We start from the raw sequence: 20,992 nt of genomic DNA on the forward strand, positions 1-20,992 counted from the left end.
CTCTCTGGTCCCAGGGGGAAGGCAGAGGCTGGGAGCTGGGGAGGGGGCTGGCCCCCTCCCCCAGCCATGACAGGAGGAGGGGTCCCCAGGGAGCCCAAGAGGGGGGGCTGTGGGTCTCCCGGCAGGGGCGGACGGGGACTGAATGTTAATCGCATCCCGAGTGAGTGTGTGTGTGTCTGTCTGTGTGTGTGAGAACACAGCGAGTGTGCGAGTCCCTCCCGCTCCGGCTCCTCCAAGCCCTGGCCGCCGCCACCGCCCTCCGCCCGCCTGCAGCCTTCCTGGCCACCGGTGCCCGGCTCGCGGGTGTCGGCCCGGGTGGGTCCGCCTGGCTCCCAGGGGTCTCTCGTGCGTCCGCCATCTGCCCGGTGAGGATCTGTGTGTGCGGGTGTCTGGGGCTGGGCTGGAGGGGGGGTGTGTCTGTAAGGGCTGCGGCGGCTGAGGGAGGGCGGGAGGGAGGGGTCTGTCTGTCTCGACCCCGAGCCACCTGCCTGGGTGTCGCGGGCCCCCCAGGTTCCTCCCTCCGAGCCCCCCCCCAAACCCGGATGGATGGTGTGTACCTGGGCTCTGTGCCTCCTGCCTGCGTCCGGCTGGGCGTCTGGCCGCCTGTGTCCTCCTGTCTGTCCGAACAGCCCCTGACAGCAGTGGCAGCCTGGCCCCATCAGACCCTCCAGTGTGTGTGTGTGTGTGTGTGTGTGTGTGTATGTGTGTCTCCCTCCTCAAGCTCCGGGGGTGTTTAGGGGAATCCCAGGGAAGTGAGGTGGTGCGTGTATGCGTGTGTGTATATGTGTGTGTCTGCCTGTATTTGAGAGTGGGGGCGTGGGGGGGGTGTCTGGAGGTGGGAGGTGGCCAAGCAGGAAGGGGCAAGCAGTCGCCCAGACAGGCTGTCTCCCGCCTGCCCCTTACGCAAACACACACACCGGCCACCGGCTTCAGAGGTGACCCAGACAGACAGACAGACACAGACTTGGGGGGGTGCCACGGAGGGCACAGAGTGGGGGGTTGCGAATGAGCCAGGGAGAGGCGGGACCGGACACATGGACGGGGGGGAGGAGCCGGGGCTGAAGCGGCAGAGGGGGGCACCCCGGGTGGGCGGAGGGGGGATCCCCACGGGGTCGGGCGGCGAGAGGACACCCCGACAGCCTCCGCAATGTCCGGGGCCCAACTTCCAGCGCAACATGTGTAGCTGCGTCCTCGCCTAGCCGGGGTGGCCTCAACCTTGGGGGACAGGCAGGGCAGGACGGACCGAGGAAGAGAGCCGGAGCCAGGGAGCCAGGGACGGGCAGGAGGTCCCGGCCGCCACCGCCGCCGCCCCAGGGCCTGGCCCCCCACACACACACCCCGCGGCTCCCTGAGCCCCCCGCTGAATCTTCGGGTCGCTGGACTCCGGTTCCATTCCTGGCACCCCCGCAACACCCCCCCAGAAAAGGGTCATGAAAAGGTAAGGCTGGGGTAGGGCTGCAGGGGAGGGGGTGGGAACGTGGGCCGCCCCCCACCCCGCCCCAGATTTAGGACAGGGAAAGTTGGCAAGGGGCCTCAGTTGGAGGGAGAGGGTTGGAATGGTGGACAGGGGTCTCTGGGGGAAATCTCTGCCCCCTATCTGCTTCTCCCTCGCTGAGCCCTTTTCCCAGATCTCTGCACCCCAGATCTCCTAACCCCCCCATTGCTGACACTTTGATCCTTCTCCCCAGCCCCATACACCTGACACCCCGTCTCTCTATCCCCCATCTCTCCCTCTCACCTTCCCTCTCTGAGCCGTCCCCCACCCCACTGCCCGCATCAGCCTCCCCCCTCGGCCCGTCCTCCTCCCTCTCTCCAGCTCCATCTCCCCTCCCTCCTCAGCTGCGAGTCGGCTATTAATACCCCTGCCAAAGACCTTGAGAGTATCCAGGCCTTGGCACCCCTCGCCCCAAGCTCCCATCCCTTCCTCAAGGTTCTGGAATACCCTTCTAGCCTCTTCCAAGCACCAGGATTAGGGTGGGGAGAGAATGGGGTTGGGGGGGGCGGGAGCCGTCCGCAGCACGATGCGAACTGGGAGGGGGGGTGGGAAACGCGGGCTGTGGATTGAAGTGGCCTCTCTCTTCTGTGATGGATCTGGGGGGAGTGATGGAGACAGGGACACCCCAGGAATCTCTAGCACCCTCCTCCTCCTCAGCTGGGGGACAGACTGTACTGTGCACAGGACCTGAGTGGGGCGACTTGGAGAGGCTGGAGCTGGGGCGGGGGTTGCCCAGGATACTGGACGAATGGGGTTTGACCACAAGGGGTCCTTAAGGGAGAAGAGGGCTATGGGCCTGGATTCCTGGGTCCTGGGCGTAAAGGAGGCTGGGCCCCTGGATTCCTGAGTCTGGGGGCAGGAGAGAGCCGGCACTCCTGGGTCCTGGGAAAGGATGGGGCTGAACACCCACAGTCCCGGGTGGGTCCGGGGGAAAGAAGAGGCCTGAGAGCCAGGACTCCCGAGTCGATGGGAGAAGTTGGGAGGATGGGGCTTCTGTGTCTGAGCGAAGAGGGGGCTGGAGGTGCAGTGTCCTGAGCCCCTTGACGGGGTAGAGGACAAGGGTCTGGACTCTTTGGCCCCGTGCGGATGGAAATGGGGACTGAGACTCACGAGGAGGTGGCGATTGGAGGCCTGAATAATGTGATCCCCGAGGGTGCAGGTTTGGGGTTTAGAACGCCAGAGTCCCCCAGCGGCTGGGGCTGCCACCTCTCTATCCATCCCTGGAGGGGTGGGAGACTGTCCTCCTGAATCCCTCACCGGAGAGAACTGGGCATCCAGCCTCTTGAGAAGGGTGGGGCAGGAGCTGCCCTCTTGGGCTTCAGCCAAGGAGCAGGACCCCAGGGTCCCCAAGGCCAGAGGCCGGGCAGGGGTGAGTCTCAGAGAGGCAGAGAAGAGGCTGAGGGGTGAGCGGCCACCAGGAAGGGAGGGGAGAGCGAGTGTTATCCTGGGGAGGGGGGAGCGCCAGGCCACAGCTGTGGGTTATTTTGGGGCAGAGGGGGGCTATTCTGAGCACTGATTGAACCAGCTGCTTGGGGAAGGGCAGAGGAGAGGAGGGGCGAGGGGGAGCCAGGATTGAAGCATGCTAGGAGCCCCCACCCCCACCCCTTGGGAGACAGTGCCCCAGGGTCCCTGGGAAGGCCTGGGGGTGGGGGGGTGGGAGTGAGGCCTCTAGGCAGGCAAAAAGGTGTGGGCCTTTCCCCTACCCCTGGCTGTCTGTGGGGTGGATGGAGGCTCTGCGCTACCATGGCAACCGGACAGGAGGCTGATTGACAGTTAAGAGCCAGCCCTTCCTTGTCTGGACCCTCACCCCTTCCAGAAGCCCCTTCTGCAGGCTCCAATCCCTCTCTGGGAACCAGGGGCCAGGCCCCCAGGGCCCTCCTTCCTCAAGACCCAGGAGCCAGGAGTCTGGGCTCCCAGCCCGACCGCCCCAGGCAGCTAGTATTCAACAGGGGACATAGGAAGAGATGCTGTATTGCTTCTCATTTACCAAATTGCTCTGGGCTGGAAGCCAGGGACCCCCACCCCTCCCAGCTCGCCACAGCTGTGCTCCCCTCAACCCCAGAGCCCAGTCTGGACTGTGACTCTTTCCAGCTCTTATTGAGAGTGGAGGGACAGGGGCAGGAGTAAGGGGATGAAGACGGGTTGGGGGGTTTGTATTCCAGGGGAGGGGTACGGTCATGGAGGCATTTGCTCCCTGCAGGATGGCCCACTAATTTCTTTCTCTCTCTCTCTCTCTCTCCCCCCACACACCTGACCCCTTTTCCCTTTCTCTCTCTCTTTTTTTTTTTGTTCCCCTCACTTTACTTCCTTTTATTTTTGATCCCTCCTGCCACTCGCCTTCCCGGCCTTCCTTTCATGTCTGTGCTGGGCACCTCCCTGGTGGGGGTCTTGATCTCTGCCTTGCCTTGCTATTTCTGTCTTCCTGTGTTTTCTGTCTGCTCTGCCTGCCTCTTCAATCTCTAATTCTGCCTGTTTCTTCATCTCTTATGGGTGCGTGTCTTGTGGTGGCTGTGGGGTCTCTGTCTCCATCTTCCTGGGGTTTCTTTCCACCTTCTTCTCTCGGTCCAACTTTCGGGTTTCTCTCCTCTCTCCCACCTTCCTTCCTCTATCTCTGCATCTCTCCCGCCTCTCTCATTCCCTCCCTATTTCTGTCACTCCGTCTTATCTCTCGCTCTGTTACTCTGAGCCTATCTGTCCCTGTCTGTTTCTCCTTCCATCTCTTTCCTCCACCCCATCAACTCTCTCCCTGACCATCTCTCTGTGGGTGTTTTCATCTCTTCCTATCTTCCTGGGTCTCTCTCTCTCTGCTCCTGTTCTGATCCCGTCTCTGCGGGTCTCTTTCCCATCTGGCCTGTCTCATTGTCCTCCCTTGTCTGTCTCTTCTCCCCACCTCCCTATCTTTTGTGACCCCATTACCCATTCTCCCTGTGTTTCTCCCTTCGCTTCTGTATCTCTCCCTTTGTCTCCGTATTTCCCTGTGTCTCTCCCTCTATTTCTCCAACCTTTCTCCTATCTCCGCATCTCTCCTTCCTCGTATCTCCCCTTCACCGTGTATCTCTCCTTGTCTCTGTCGTTCTCTGCGCCCCGTCCTCCTCCGTGTCCCTCCCCGGGCGCCCTCGTGTTCAGAGGCCGCCCGGCAGGGCCCGCAGGCGATGCGCGGCGCCGGTGGCCCCCACGGCCCTCGGGGCCCCGCTAAGATGTTGCTGCTGCTGGCGCTGGCCTGTGCCAGCCCGTTCCCGGAGGAGGTGCCGGGGCCGGGCGGGGCCGGCGGGCCTGGCGGGGGCCCCGGCGGGGCGCGACCGCTCAACGTGGCGCTCGTGTTCTCGGGGCCCGCGTACGCGACCGAGGCGGCGCGCCTGGGCCCGGCCGTAGCGGCGGCCGTGCGCAGCCCGGGCCTGGACGTGCGGCCGGTGGCGCTGGTGCTCAACGGCTCGGACCCACGCAGCCTTGTGCTGCAACTCTGCGACCTGCTGTCGGGGCTGCGCGTGCACGGCGTCGTCTTCGAGGACGACTCGCGCGCGCCCGCCGTCGCGCCCATCCTTGACTTCCTGTCGGCGCAGACCTCGCTGCCCATCGTGGCCGTGCACGGCGGCGCCGCGCTCGTGCTCACGCCCAAGGTGCGCGCGACCCGTGGGCGGGGCTCGAGGGACGGGGGGCGATGCGGGGGCGTGGCGTGGCCTAGGGGGCGGGGCCTGGGCCAGCCGTGGGTGGGCGGGGTGGTAAGGGGCGTGGCCAGTCCTGAGGGTCAGCCTCGGGGATGCGGTGAGGACAGATGTAAAAGGTCAGGTCTAGGTAACGGGTGGGGCTGACTTAGAGGGACGTGATCTATAGGAGGAACAGAGTGTGCCGGGGAATCATCTAGAAGCAGGGTCTGAGGTGACCAGGCTATAGGAAGAGTTGAGAGGTTGAGGAAGCGGTGAATCGGGAGCGGGTGGGATCCGAGGAAGAGGCGGAGGCCGGCCAGCGAGGGGCGAGGACCGGCTGGGGGCCTGCCTGAGATGGCAAGATCTGAGTGAGGGGTGGGCTCTAGGATCAGCGAGGGGGTGTCAACTGAAAAGAAATTGGGCTCAAAAAGGGGTGAAAGCTAGAGAGTAAGCAGGAGCCAGAAAGTCAGAGACGGTGACCAGGAAAAAGGAGTATTAAGTACTGAGGGACAGGGAGGGGCCCGACCAGCTGAGCACGAGGTCTAGAGGTCAACGTAGAAGGACGGAATCATTTGGTGGAAGAATGAGTATGAGAAAGGGAGGCGTCCTTAGTGAGTGAGCGAGAGAGGGGTAGCCTTGCAGCTAGGAAGTGGGGGAAGGCCAGTCAAGGAAGAAGTGAGTCAAGGAAGGGGCGGGGCTAGCTGGTGATGGGGGAGGTCAGGGAGGACAAGCCCTCTGCTCGGTACTAAAGGGGCAGAATCTAGAGAGGAAGACGGTCTGGGGGTGGGATTTGGGCAGGGGAGGTACCCAACTGGAAGGCGTGGAAAGCGAGAATCCAGAGAGTGGGCCTGGAAAGATGAAGGCCTCCCCCTTAGAGGCAGGCTCAACCATTGAAAGGTCAAAGTCAGGAGTCTGCAGGGAAGGCAGGGGCAAAGGCTGGAGCTGGCTGTGGCGTGGAGAGAGGCCTGCCTCCCGAGGGCACAGGAGGGGTCAGCTGGAGTGGACTTCTGGTAGGGGAGGCATGATTTGAAGAAGCCTGGTGTGCGGACTGAGAAGAACCGGGTCAGTTTAGAGGAGGCGTCTGAGAAGAGGCGGGGCCTATTCAGGGGTGGAGCCAGTGTAACAGAGAAGTGGGTATCGCCTGAGGATGGGGCCACCTGAGTGGGTGGAGCCTAAGTCTCCACCAATTCCCTGCTGCGAGGGCCGGCGGCTTTGTGAATAGATCTCTATTGCATGCCGGGACTCGTAGTTCTCTTCTGTCCCGAGCACTCTGGGAAAGACCTCTGTCCAACTTTCTTCTCTTTGGCATGGGGTTGTCCAGAGAACTGTAGGCAGATCACTTGCGAGGTGAACTTACTACTTCCTGGCTGCCGCCTTCTTGGCATACGGAGAGATGTGGTCCCTCCTGCCTCAATGGCGGCTGATAAGTGTGTGCCCCTCCATTTCATCGTTTGCTGGGCACTGTAGCCCATTGAGTGCACACCCGTTGCCTTCTGGGAAATGTAGTCCTTTTAGTGTCTTAGAGTGGTCCTCACAGCTCTATCTGTGCCCCCACTGAATGCTGGGAATGTGGTCCCCTGAGTACACATTCAAGCTGCCAAGGATGAGGGCCTCACAGGGTCTCATAGCATTCTGGGAAACCTCACACCCTCAGGACAAGTGCCCTAACCCGCGCACATTTAACCACAGGCATAAGCCTAGGGAGAAAGTCCACCTGCTCGTCTCATTGCATTACTGGAAGATTTATTGAGGACTGATTCTGTGCCAGGGCTGTTTCAGGTTCTGGGGAATACAGTTAGGGAAGGTTAAAAAAAAAAAAAAGACATGGTCTCTGCTCTTACAAAGCTTGCATTTCTAATGAGGAGACAGACAAAACAAATAACAGATAGTGAAATCTGTCCTGGAGGAGAGGTAACGACCAAGGCTGTGACTTCAGTAGATGGTGGTCAGGGGAGGCTTCCTGAGAAGATAAAACTGAGCTGGACCTGAGGAAGGAGGAGGGGAAGGAGCTGAGGGGGAAAGTGTCCCTGAGAAAGGTGACAGTGAAGGGCAAAGACCTTGAGTCTAGAAGGAACTTGAGGTGTTTGAGGAAGAGCAAAGAGGTGGGGCTGGCGGGACATGAGGTCAAAGAGGCCACAGGGACCAGGTCATGTGGGGCTTTATGGGCCACAGCGAGGACTTTGGCTTTGACTCTAACATAGAATTTTTGGAAGGTTTTCAACCAAGACGGGAGGTGATCCAATTAATATTTTGAAAAGATCACTCTGGCTGCTGTCTGGAGAACGAAAGTTTCGAGAAAGGAAGTAGAGATGGGTTAGGAAGCTGTTGTCATCTAGGCAAGAGAGTGGAAGCGGTGAGGGTCATGACAGGGGCCGTAGTGAAGAATGAACAGCTGGGGTCATGTTTTGAACAGAGAAATGAGAAGACTTGGAGATGGCCTGAATGTGGGCCCAAGGGCTGTCCAACAGGATTTGCTGCTGAAATGATGAAAGTAGTCTTCATCTACTCTGTCAAATATGATAGCCACTAGCCATGTGAGCTGTTGTGCACTTGACGTGTGGTTAGTATAACCAAGGAACTAAATTTTATTTAACTTTGATTTCATTTGAATAGTCATGGGTGGCTAGTAGCTACCATACTAGAGACCACAAGAGACAATGTTTAAACCCATGAGTTTGGATGAGATCACCAGGAAGAGAGGACAGAGAAGGAAAGAGTAGATGAGGGCACTCCTATGTTTAGAATTCTGACGGAGGAAGAGAGTCTAGCAAAGGAAACAGGGGAAGGAGGGGATAGGAAGATGGGAAAAAAAGCAGAGAAGGGCAAGCCTACTCAGCAAAGCTTCTTCCAGTTGGGGGAGACTACCTTCAGCACCCTCATGGCCTGTTGGGAGATGCAGTCCCTCTCAGTGGATGCTGAGAACTGTAGTTCTCTCCCGGGTTGCTGTCTGTGTTCCCTAGGATTATGTTAGCTGCTGTAACAGATAAATCCCGACTTCTCAGTGGCTTAACTCAATAGAAGGTTGTTCCTCACTTATATAAAATCCAAACAGGTGTTCCTGGTTGGAATTGGCTCTCCTCCAAGCTCTGACTCAGGGACTCAGTTTCCTCCATGCTGTGGCATTGTAATCCCCTAGATTCCTCCTCGGGGGGCCCTCTGCATCTGCCCTCGGACAGGGAGGAGTAAGGTGCATGGGCGGAGAGGTTTTTATGGATAAGCCTAGAACTCAGTCCTGAGGCTAAACCTAAGCCAGGTCTAGCTTTTTGCCCCAAGCAAGGAAAGAAGATGGGTTTGGCAAACAGCTAGATGTTGAGAGCTGTGATGCCCTTATCCACTGTTGGGAGACGAGGTCCCCTCTGGATCCCTGGGAGCTGTGAGCCCCTCACTGGCTTCTGAAGATCAGTAGCTGGGAGCTGAGATCTCCACATGGGGGAGGCCTGACATCCTCCTCCTCCCCTGCAGGAGAAAGGTTCCACCTTCCTGCAGCTGGGCTCGTCCACCGAGCAGCAGCTTCAGGTCATCTTCGAGGTGCTGGAGGAATACGACTGGACGTCCTTTGTAGCCGTCACCACGCGTGCCCCTGGCCACCGGGCCTTCCTGTCCTACATCGAGGTGCTCACCGATGGCAGCCTGGTGGGCTGGGAGCACCGTGGGGCGTTGACGCTGGACCCTGGGGCTGGCGAGGCCGTGCTGGGCGCCCAACTCCGCAGTGTCAGTGCCCAGATCCGCCTGCTCTTCTGTGCCCGTGAGGAGGCCGAGCCTGTGTTCCGGGCAGCCGAGGAGGCTGGCCTCACTGGGCCTGGCTACGTCTGGTTTATGGTAGGGCCCCAGCTGGCTGGAGGCGGGGGCTCAGGCGCCCCCGGGGAGCCACCTCTTCTGCCAGGAGGCGCCCCACTGCCTGCTGGGCTGTTTGCAGTGCGCTCGGCAGGCTGGCGGGATGACCTGGCCCGGCGTGTGGCGGCTGGTGTGGCCGTTGTGGCCAGAGGTGCCCAGGCCCTGCTGCGTGACTATGGCTTCCTGCCTGAACTTGGCCATGACTGTCGCGCCCAGAACCGCACCCATCGAGGGGAGAGTCTACACAGGTGAGTGGGGCTGGGCTGGGAGGGCTGTGGGAGAATTCCTGAGCCAGATCACCTGGGGTACTTGATGACCTCAAATGGGTCACCTTACCTCTCAGAACTTCAGTCTCCTTTTCTGTAAAATAAGTGAAATTATTGGCTCTCCTTTCTCAGATTAAATCAAGTGATTTGGAAAAAAACACCTGAGATACCAGGAGAGGATTACTGTATTTCATGATTTTAGCATGTGCATTTTTGCACAGTTTTAATGTCTTTGAAATCAAGATATGTCTTAACAGTCATTGCTTATCATGATTTCATGGGCAGTGCTTTTTTTTCCCCCTTCATGGTTGTAAAAATAGCGATACATCTAGTTGATAGCATCTTAGATTCGGTGAAATACCTAGTTGGGGGGCTTCCCTTATGGCTCAGTTGGTAAAGAATCCACCTGCAATGCAGGAGAGGCAGGTTCGATCCCTGGGTCGGGAAGGTTCCCTGGAGTAGGAAATGGCAACCATTCCAATATTCTTGCCTGGGAAATCCCATGGACAGAAGAGCCTGGCAAGAGTCATAAAGGGGTTCCAAAAAGTCAGACGTGACTTAGTGACTAAACCACCACCACCACCCTAGTTAGCGTAGGAGCTGAACTTCAGTAACCAAAAGACCCAACAATGCAATGTCTCCAACAAGGTAGAGAGGTCTCTCACTTAAAAACCCAGAGATCCATGGTCCAGGTTATCAGGAGATTCCATCATTCCACGTGGTCATTCAAGGGCCCAGGACCCTCCCACCTTGTTGCTCTGCCACTTTTCCATATGGTGGAAGCTGGGTCAAAGGGCATGTCTGAGTTCTAGCTCATGTAAAGGGGGGGAAAGAGAGGAGGTGGAAAACAAGCCATTTCCTTTAGGCCAGTGAGGCAGATGGGATAAGTCTTACATCCCATTCATGAGAATGTAGTCACTTGGCAGGGGCTTGAATTACTGGTTGTTTGTAGCCACATCCATGCAGATTGGCTAGACGCCGATTCTGATTGGCTAATGTCTGTGCCACACTGATTGTTAGAGTTTGAATATCACCTGCCCATGGCCTGGGTTAGCTGCAAGGAATATCAGGGAATATAGGGACTGTTGATTCTAGGTGGACAGGGGTGTACCCAACTGACACACTACTGTTTTAAATTATTTTATTTGTTCACACTACTCTTTTAGATGAGGGGACCAGGGTTTGGTGAGAAACAGCATCTCGACCCTAAGAAGCTTTGGGAGTTTGGTGACAGAGCAGTGGAAAGAGAGGCCTTGGATACCGAAATGAGGATGAGCTGAGTTTGGGAAGAGGTGACGGGTGGGGAAGAAAGCCTAAGGGAGGAGAACTGAGAAGTGGTGACTTGGGAATCAGGATCCAGGGACCAGATGATGAGAGAAGCCTCCCTCGTTCATAAATACTTACTGAGCACCCGCTAAGAACTAGGGCTCCTGCTGGGACCTGGGAATGCAGAGATGAATAAGACCGTGGACTTCTCTTCAAAGAACACAGGGTCCTGTAGGGGTAGCAGACAGGGACGGCATAATGACAACACAGCGTGATACTTGCAATAATGGTGGTTGCATGGGCTTTGTGGGAGCACCATGGAGGGACTGCTAAGCCAGAACATTTTGGGTCGCAGGAAGCAGAGTCTCATTCAAGTTTCCTCGGGGAAAATGGGGTTTATTGGAAAGATAAACACACACAGAAACTCAGACATCAGGAATTGAGGCCAGTTCCTCAATTCTAACTACTCTTTCAATTATTTCTGATTTTCTCTTTCTCTCTCTCTTTTCCCTCCCCCTGTCTATCACTGTGTCCATCTTCATCAACATCTCCATCTCTTTCTCTACCTTGTCCTCCCAGAGGGCAGATCTTCTCCTTGTCCAGTTCTTCTGATGACCCAGAATTTCTGTTCCCTCATGATACTCATCATTTCAGCCCATTGTGTCTGCCATGTGTGTGCGTGCTAAGCCCCTTCAGGCATGTCCGACTCTTTGCGATCCCATGGACAGACAAGGATACTGGAGTAGGTTTCCATGCCTTCCTCCAGATCTTCCTGACCCGGGGATTGAACCTGTGTCTCTTACGTCTCCTGCATTGGCAGGCTGATTCTTACCATTAGCACCACCTGGGAAGCCCTGTCTACCACCCATCCCTCCAAATCTCACAGCTAACTTTCTCCCAGGAGAGGAATTGGGTTGGCTCCAGTCAACATTCCAGACCAGGCTACACAAGTTATAGGTCAGCCTGTGGGTTCAGGGAAGTTTCCAGGAGGAGGTGGTATCTAAGTTGAGACCCGAAGAATAAATTGCTCATTCATTCATTCACTGAAAAGCCCTTTATCGAGAGTCTGCGATGTGCCAGGCCCTGCTTTATGCACTGAGTATAATGTTGAACAAGACCTCTGCTCTCACAGAGCCCACAGTCTCATAGGCAAGACAATCAGTGGACAGAAAAGAAAGGAAAAAACATCAATGGGTAATAACTTCTGAGATGAAAATAAAGCAGGCAGAATGTAATGAGAAATGCCTATGGTGCTAGGTTAGACGAGGTCGTCAGGAAAGGCCGTTCTGAGTAGGGGAAATTTGGAGGTTAAAAAAAAAATGGATAAAGAGAAAGAGCCAGGGGAATTCCCTGGTGGTCCAGTGGTTAGGACTCCGTGATCTCACTGCAAAGGACCCGGGTTCAGTCCCTGGTTGAGGAACTAAAATCCTACAAGCTGAGCAGCACGGCCAGAGACAAAAAGGAAGACAGAGAGAGACAGCCAACTATTGGGAGATCCAAGTGAAGAGAAGGGAGAGGGAACAGAAGGTTTAAGGGCCCTGGGGCTGGAAATGCCTGAAATAAAGCCAATGTGTCTGGAGCACAGTGGGCAAGCGGGCAGAATATGATGGAGTGACACGCGGTCCAGCGTAGGTAGGGCATTTAGGCCAGGTTAGGGATTTAGATTTGACTTCAAAGGCAATCGGGAGTCCACCAGAAATAGATAATTCAGGGGAGGGGAAAGAGCATTGTGCAAAGGACCAGAGGGGAGAAAAACTTGGGGCAGGTTGGTGGGACCATAATAGCTCAGGGTGGATAAAGGCAGGCGAATGTAGATGTTGGGAGTGATGAGGCTGGTTAAGTGAAGGGGGGACAGGCCACAAGGGCCCTTTTTTTAAAAAAAGAAAATTTATTTGGCTGTGCCAGGTCTTCGTTGCAGCTTGTGGGATCTTAGTTCCCTGACCAGTGATCGAACCTCGGCCCCCTGCATTGGGAGAGCAGAGTCTTAGCCACTGGGCCATCAGGGAAATCCCTACAAGGGTCTTGAATGCCAGGTTGAGAGGTTCAAACTTTGTTCTAGGGCACTCAGGAGCTATGAGTGGGCTCTGAGCAGGAGAGGGTGGAGTCAGTTTGGGGTGTAGACAGACCCCTCTGGGGTGGGATGGGTTTAGATTGGAGGAGAAAGATTGGAGGCTAGAGGCAAAGTAGGAGGCTGGAGTGGGGTCCTGGAGGGTTGTAGGCACAGAGGAGGGCTGGGGCAGAGATATCCCCGGGGCAGGAAGGATGGGGTTTGAGGACTGATGCCCTGCATAGGGGGGTGAGGGAGGGGGAGTTGGGGGGTGGTGAGGATGGCAGCTGAGGGTCTGGTCCAGTGACCAGGGTGATGTGACAAGCATTCAGAGTACAGACTGCCGCTGTATAGTAAAGATACTTGGGAGTCCAGAGCCCCTCCCAGGGCTTCTGTCCAGAAGGTACACGTGAGCTGAGTCTCGAACACCTAAGAACTAGTCAGGATGAGGAGAGAATAAGGGTTTTTTGTTTTTTGGTTTTTTTCCTTTTGGCTGCACTACTCGGCATTTGGAACTTCCCTGACCAGGGATTGAACCCGTGCCCCCTGCAGTGGAAGCTTGGAGTCGTTTTCCTTTTTTCAAGGGTTTTTTCCTAGACAGAGAGAAAAAGTGAACGTGTCAGTTGTGTCCAACTCTTTGGACCCCATAGACTGTATCCCACCAGGCTTCTCTGTCCATGGGATTTTCCAGGCAAGGATACTGTAGAGGTTTGCCATTTCCTTCTCCGGGAGATCTTCCCAACCCAGGGATCGAACCCCGGTCTTCTGCACTGCAGGCAGATTGTTTACCAACTGAGCTAGGGAAGGCAGAAAGAAAAGCACCTACAAAGACCTAGACCTAGGAAACCACTTGATGTGTTTGGAGGACACCCCACATACAGTGTGGTGGGGCAGGGAAAGGGTTTGGGTGGAAAGAGTGACCGTGGGAAGTGATCAGAGATGGGGCTTCAGAGGCAGGTGGAGCCCTGAGATCACCAAACCCAGGCTAAGGGTCTGGGACCGGGCTGCCGAAGGAGAGTGCCTAGTGAAGAAGGGGCATATTTGGGTCTTCAAGAACTCGGAAGAGAGATTCGAACTGGGGGATTGGTCAGTAGCAAGGGGACTTTCTCTGCCTTCAGGTGCCAAGGTCCAGTCCAGGGCCCCAAATGTCCCCTCCCTTCCTCCTGGGCAGGTACTTCATGAATATCACCTGGGACAACCGGGACTACTCCTTCAATGAGGACGGCTTCCTTGTGAACCCCTCCCTGGTGGTCATCTCCCTCACCCGGGACAGGACGTGGGAGGTGGTGAGTCCCAGCGCTGCCCTCAGGCACAGGCGAGGAGCGGGACTCCTGGGTCCTGGGGAAGAAGCAATGAGGACCCAGACTTCTGGCAGAGGTGGTGCCTGAGGCCCTGGGCTCTGGCCTCTGAGGGAGGAAAGGGCTGAGAGCCTGAGATTCCAGGTGGCCAAGGAAAGAACTGGGAAGCCAGACCCCTGGGTCCTGGTAGAAGAAAGCCCAGCATCCTGGGCCTGAAGGGTTTCCAGGTCCTGGGGAGAGATGGTGGGCGGGGCGGGGGGTGGGGTGGGATGGGGGGTGTGCCAGACTCCTGGATCTGAGGGAGAAGGAGCTGGGAGCCCGGAGCTCTGAGGAAAGAGGGCCAGGAAGGCCAGAACATTCTGGAAAGTCCCCCCCTCAGGAAGCCTGAATCCCCTGCTCTTGGCCAAGGTGGGCAGCTGGGAGCAGCAGACTCTCCGCCTCAAGTACCCTCTGTGGTCGCGCTACGGCCGCTTCCTGCAGCCAGTGGATGACACGCAGCACCTCACGGTGGCCACGTTGGAAGAGCGGCCCTTCGTCATCGTGGAGCCCGCCGACCCCATCAGTGGCACTTGCATCCGAGACTCTGTGCCCTGCCGGACCCAGCTCAACCGCACCCACAGGTGACAGCCTGGGATCCAGGAGTTCCCGCTTCAAAACCCTCCCCTGCAGTCTCCTATAGTCCTGCCCCCCCAACCCACCTCCCTTGGGACCCGGAAAGCCCTCCAGCTGGGTGACCTTGGACAAGTCACGTAATTCCGTGGACTCTCAGTTTTCCCAGAAAGCGACGCCCACCATCGTTTTAGCTGCTGCTCGTCCCTCTCTCCTTAAGGCGTGGGGTGGGGGTGGGGGTGTCCCCAACGTTCCCGAGCCTGATCGCCCCCCGCAGCCCTCCGCCCGACGCCCCCCGCCCGGAAAAGCGCTGCTGCAAGGGTTTCTGCATCGACATTCTGAAGCGGCTGGCGCAGACCATCGGCTTCAGCTACGACCTCTACCTGGTCACCAACGGCAAGCACGGCAAAAAGATAGACGGCGTCTGGAACGGCATGATCGGGGAGGTGAGGTGGGCGGGGACAGGGCGGGGACCGAGACGGGGAGGTGGGGAGCGGAGTCAGGGCCAGGTCCCGGCGGAGGAGCTGCTGGGTGGGGGGTCGGAGCCGGGAGCAGTGTCTCCGAGAGAGGGGAGGGACTACGAGGGCACGCTGCGGTCTGGGGGCGTGGCCAAAGTGGCCACGCCTGGATTTGAAGAGGCGGGGCCACGAGAAAGGCCCACCTTGGTGGGGGGCGGGGCCAGGAGGAGGGACCTTCGGGGCGGAGGAGGCGGGGCTCGGAGAGTGGAACCTTAGAGGCTAGGGAAAGGGGGCGGGGCCAGGAGGATGGAGCCCCCAAACCTCCTGGGGCTTGGCGGGGCAGAAGGATGAAGACGGAGGCCACTTCTTCCCACTCTTGTTCTCTCACCTCCGCCTTCCCTGCCCGACTCTGCCTGCGTCCCCCTCATCCACCCCACCCCCCTCCTAGCCCTCTCTGTCACCCTAGTCTCCTCCTGGGACCTGTCTTTGTCCAGAGGCACCCGGCTTCCCTCACTCCTTCCCCGTCCTCACCCTCAGGTGTTCTACCAACGCGCAGACATGGCCATTGGCTCCCTCACCATCAACGAGGAGCGGTCCGAAATCGTGGATTTCTCTGTGCCCTTCGTAGAGACCGGCATCAGCGTCATGGTGGCGCGGAGCAATGGCACCGTATCCCCCTCGGCCTTCCTCGGTGAGCAGGGGCTCTGGAACGACGAGGAGTCAGGAGTGGGGCAGAACCGCTGTGTGTCTAACTCCCATCCTGCTATTGCTTGTACCAACAGGGTGACTCAGGTGAACCGAGGGCCTCAGTTCCCTGATCTGTAAAATAGGAGAGTCTCCCCAACCAGAAGCAATTTTCCCATACATCTAAGAAAGTCTGAGCTTCAGGAGTCTTCTCCTACACAACCCCTTCAAAGCCCTGTACCCGATCTTGTCCTCATAATTGTGTACTTTTTTCTTAAAGAGAACCCTCCAAATTGTGTAAGCAGCAGGCCCCGCAAAACCCATCTTCCCCTGTATATAAGTAGAAGATGAGAAAAAGAGATGAGCACTGGCCTTGTCAAACAGTGGTTACTGAGCAGCTACTATGTGCCAGACTTAGGGCTGCACAGAAAAGTCTGCCCTCTAAGAGCTATGCACCAGTCTCACAGGGAAGACCAAAAGCAATCTCTTAAAGGGAAACAGACTAGATCATTTCAGATGGTGGTAAATACTACGAGAAATTAAGCCAGGGGAAGAGATGGAGAGAAACAGGGTTGATGATGCCCTGGGTGGAGAGGCAGGCCCATCTGAGCAGGTGATCTGGTCCTGCATAGATCTGGCTGGAAAAGTGTCACAGGCAGAGGGAACAGTAAGGGCAAAGGCCCCAAGGTGGGAATGTTCATGGGGTTATTTGTGAACTATCAGGAAAAGCCTGTGTGAATTGGGGAGGGGGCAGTGAGTGATCACGGGAGGGGTGGGAGGTGAGGACTGAGATGGAATTGGATGGTGGATTGTGCAGATGGTCCCTACAGTAGGAAGGCTGTTTTTGTTTTGTTTTGTTTTGTTTGCAATGGCAAGGTTTTTAACTGCAGGCGGTGGTGCGGGGATATACGATCAGATTTAGGCTTTTAAAATATCCCACTGGCGGCTCTGCGGAGGTAGGAGGCCCGTGAGGAGGCTACTGCAGAGGTCAGTGTGGAGAGAAGCTGGGGTGTGGGACAGGAAGGTGACCGAGAGGGTGAGACAAGTAAACAGACTTAGGATGCGTTGGGCTGGTGGCTTTGAGGTAGACTGAGGAGCGAGCTCATTTACTGAGCTTGGACAAAAGAGAGGCCAAAGGCAGTGGTTCACATCCATTCATTCCCTCTTGCTCTCTGAAATCTGAGCAAAGCTCCTGGGAGGGGGAAGGGCTGGGAGGAGAAGGGACAGCCCTTCCCTGGTGTTTTGTTTTCCGTCTGTTTTCCCAGTGGTGTCTCTTGTGGTCTCCTCTTTGCACCGAGGTCTCGGCAGGGCACCCTGAGAGGCACCACGTGGGCCCCTGCCTTCAGCAAGGGAGTGACAAGGTCATGTTCATGCCCCACCACGTGGCCTGGTGGAGGTGACAGGCAAATCCCCAGATACTGCGGTGGCAGTCCAGGCTGGTGACCCTGCTGTGATGGGGGCAGTCCTGGCTGCTGGCACTTGGCCCGGTGAGGTCAAATCCCCGGGACTGATCTCAAGGAAACGGTGATTTGGGTTTGTTGTCAGTGAGCTCCTGAAGGCAGTGTGAGGAGTTTGGCTGATGGACAGGTCAGGGTGGGGCCTCTGGCAGGGGAGCTATTGAGAAAGAGGCAGAGAAGATGTGGCTCATTTGGGGCACTGCGGGTTCTGGGTGGTTAAAGAAATGGGTTCTTGAGACAATGATCAGTCCAGAGAGGAGAGTGGAAGCAAGGCTGAGGGGCAGGGGCTTTATTCTGGGGCGCAGGGGAGCTGCAGAGAACTGTGAGTTGAGGAGAGCTCATCTCTGGATGTAGAGAGAGCCTCTTAGGGCCATAGTGGAAGGAAGGGCTGGAGGGGAGAGAATGGGGAGATGGTCCAGGGGACAGGGTGTGCCTGAGCCTTGTGGACAGAGAGAATGGAGAAGAAAGGTGCAAGTGGGGAGTAGGGATAGAGGGAGGACAGGAGAAGGGAGCTGGGGACTGATGGGATGCTGGGGAGGAGGAGCAAGGAGGGAGAGAGGATGGCAAATAGGGGAGGAGGGTCTGGATGAATGGTGAAACTCCCAGAATAGGTAGTGGGAGTTGGTGCTGGGCTCAGCGTGGGACATGAATGGCCTGGGGCGATTGCCAGGGGTGGGTGGAGAATCAAGTCTGGGGTTCAGGAAACAAATTTAGGAGACAGTTTGTATTTGGCGATTGAAATCACAGAAATGGTTGAGATGACTGTCTTTGGAAGAGACTGTCCTCCCCCCGACCCCCCCACCCCCACTCTCCCCAGGGGTCTAGTGGGCAATGAGTCTGTCCCTGAGAAGGGGGCAGAGTAGGACGGGGTCACATGTCTGTGGGCACCCAAACCTTGGCTTGGATGAATCACGACCACACACCCCCTTGCCCTCAGAGCCATACAGCCCTGCCGTGTGGGTGATGATGTTCGTCATGTGCCTCACTGTGGTTGCGGTCACCGTTTTCATCTTCGAGTACCTCAGTCCCGTCGGCTACAACCGCAGCCTGGCCACGGGCAAACGTGAGTCCCCTTCTTCCATCACCCGACTTCAGTGTGCCTGGGCCACAGGTAGAACTACATTTCCCAACAGCCCCTGGGAAAGAGCTGTCATCTCCTGAGGCAGCAGGGGCCTCAGGGGCCACTGGGAATTGTAGTCCTCTCTGCTCTCCCTCATTGAGCAGAAGGGATATGGGGTCCATGTCCCCCTCCTGGCCCCCTGCAGGCCCTGGTGGCTCAACCTTCACCATTGGGAAATCCATCTGGCTGCTCTGGGCCCTGGTGTTCAATAACTCGGTGCCTGTGGAGAACCCCCGGGGGACCACCAGCAAAATCATGGTGTTGGTGTGGGCCTTCTTTGCCGTCATCTTCCTCGCCAGCTACACAGCCAACCTGGCCGCCTTCATGATCCAGGAGGAGTACGTGGACACCGTGTCTGGGCTCAGTGACCGAAAGGTGTGTGTGTTTGGGGAGGGAGGGAATGGGCTGGGGTTGGAGGTGGCAGATGAGGGGTGCAGTGGGTATTCCTAGGGTTTTTTTCCCCAGAAAGAGTTCCAGAGTACTAGAATGGAATATTCTGGAGGGAAAAGGTTATGTTTCACAATGAACTGATAAAATATTCTAAGGAGAAAAGAGTGTCCCCAAATATTCTAGGGGCCATAGTGCCATGATGAATATTCTAGATCAGTGCTTCTCTCAAACTGTGATGAAGGGCTAATTTTTGACATCTGTAATCCAGTAGAGACTGACTCTTGTATAAAATAAAATAGAAAGGAATGACTGGAAAGGTAAAATAAAATTTAAAACCAATATGTGCAAAATTCCAACCCACATTTTTATTTCTTTTCTTTTTTTAAAGTGTTCCATATTTTTTTTTTTTAAATTGGAGGCTAATTCCTTAACAATATTGTAGTGGTTTTTGCCATACATTGACATGAATCAGCCATGGGTGTACATGTGTTCCCCATCCTGAACCCCCGTCCCCACATTTTTATTTCTTAAGCACAAAATTATTCTCTGAGATAACTTGAATCGCTCACTCTCTGAGTTTCTGTACTTACCTCACCACGGTCACAGTTTGTTCAGGGGACAGGTGGTCTGCACAGCGCACTTTGAGACTCACTCGATTAACTGGGCGTCATGACCCACTCCATGAATTATGACGAACTTTTTTTTTAACGGAATGGAATAGACTAGAAAATATGTTTGACTGTATTTTCTGTAATCAGGGTGAGTATGGTTGTAGGGAGCATTTGTTTTAGTCATATATATACCCGACATCGAGCCAGCACACTAATGTGTTGTTAAAATAGTGCACGATTGGGACTTCCCTGGCAGGTCAGGGGTTGAGAGTCCGCACTTCCACTTCCAGGCATGTGGGTTCGATCCCCAGTCAGGGAACTAAGATCCCTTGTACCATATGGCGAGGCCAAAAAAAAAAAAAAATAGTGAACTATTTCTGAACAGATTGGTAACTCAGCAACTGCCCCTAGCCTGCGCCATGCCAACCCCTACGCTGGGCCCTCCCATGATCCAGCAAGTTAAGAGTTAATGCCTGACCCATCAGGGGCCCCTTTGTTGCCCATGTCTTTTCTAATTGGACCATGATCGGGTCATACTGGGGACTAAATATTTCAACATTACTCCTGATGGTGTATGCGTATGTGTATGTATTCCTACTTACGGGCACATGTACTGGTAACTGTGAGGCTATGTGATGGGTGAAGAGTAGTGCTTCCTGCTGGGGGTCACAGCGAGCCAGCGTGAGAACCAGTTCTGGACTGAGGCGTCTGCCGGTGGCCCCCAGAATGGAGAGGCTGGTTAAGGACATCCTTGACCCAGATGCCCCCGGGGCGGCACTCTAACATCTCCCCATTCTGCCCCAGTTCCAGCGGCCCCAGGAGCAGTACCCGCCCCTGAAGTTTGGGACGGTGCCCAACGGGTCCACGGAGAAGAACATCCGCAGCAACTACCCCGACATGCACAGTTACATGGTGCGCTACAACCAGCCCCGCGTAGAGGAAGCGCTCACTCAGCTCAAGGCAGGGTCAGCGCAGACGGGGGGCCGGGAGGTGCGGGGCGGGGGTGGGGCTGCTGGGGGTCCTGAGGACGCTCGGAGCTGGCCAGGGGTTAGGGTCATGTGTCAGCCGCAGCGGTCAGCCCAGGGTGGGTCAGCTTGGAGGTCAGAGGTCACTGAGGGTAGGAATGAGCCCCTTAGGATATTTTCAAGGATCCAGTGGTTACAGATTTGGGGGCCAGGCTGCCAGAGTTGAGATCCTGGCTTTGTCTCTTCTTGGCTGTGTGACCTTGGGCAAGTTCCTCAACCTCTCTGAGCCTCAGTTTCCTCCTTTGTAAAATGCGGATAACCCATCTCATAAGGTTTTTTTTATAAGAATTGTTATAGTAGTTATTATTAGTTAATCTGTGCAAAACACTTAGAACAGTGCGGGACACATTGTAGGTGGCTGCTGTTGTTATTATTATTACTATGATCATCATCATTAGATCTGAACTCACTGGAATCAATACTTGGATTTTTCTTTTTAATATAAGTTTCCCAAATCATAAGGAAAAATTAAGTTATGGCTCCAAAGCATGGCACAAGGTTACAACAAAGCTGAACACAATGGCTGTCTCTCCCTATTCCTCATTGATTTAGTCATTCAGCATGCATTTATTTTCTTAGTCCCAACTCCATCCCAGGCTGTGAACAAACATTTTGATCACAGTTCCTGCCCCCGGGGAGCTTACAGTCTAGAGGCAAGAAATGAACAAGAAACATGCAAGCAGAAAAATCAGCGTGATCATTTCAGAATGTGACGGTGAGCTAGAATGTGACTGGCCTGGGGTGTATTCACCGGGGTGTCAAGGGTAGGCCTCTCGGGGGAGGTGACT

General features: G+C 55.9%; 1 protein-coding gene across 1 annotated transcript in view; it reads left to right on the forward strand.

The window, feature by feature from the left end:
- Positions 1-1,254: 1,254 nt before the first annotated feature.
- Positions 1,255-20,992, forward strand: part of GRIN2D (glutamate ionotropic receptor NMDA type subunit 2D) — a 34,085-nt gene continuing 14,347 nt past the window's right edge. Inside the window, exons 1-10 of the mRNA XM_065920696.1 lie at positions 1,255-1,438; positions 4,622-5,112; positions 8,602-9,221; positions 13,724-13,838; positions 14,259-14,470; positions 14,737-14,905; positions 15,455-15,608; positions 17,996-18,121; positions 18,324-18,553; positions 19,984-20,144. Coding sequence (XP_065776768.1) covers positions 4,648-5,112; positions 8,602-9,221; positions 13,724-13,838; positions 14,259-14,470; positions 14,737-14,905; positions 15,455-15,608; positions 17,996-18,121; positions 18,324-18,553; positions 19,984-20,144 — 2,252 coding nt within the window. The 5' untranslated portion in view covers positions 1,255-1,438; positions 4,622-4,647. The remainder of the gene's footprint in view (positions 1,439-4,621; positions 5,113-8,601; positions 9,222-13,723; positions 13,839-14,258; positions 14,471-14,736; positions 14,906-15,454; positions 15,609-17,995; positions 18,122-18,323; positions 18,554-19,983; positions 20,145-20,992) is intronic.

This window comes from Muntiacus reevesi, chromosome 2 (assembly GCF_963930625.1).
Source record: "Muntiacus reevesi chromosome 2, mMunRee1.1, whole genome shotgun sequence".
Taxonomy (NCBI): Eukaryota; Metazoa; Chordata; class Mammalia; order Artiodactyla; family Cervidae; genus Muntiacus; species Muntiacus reevesi.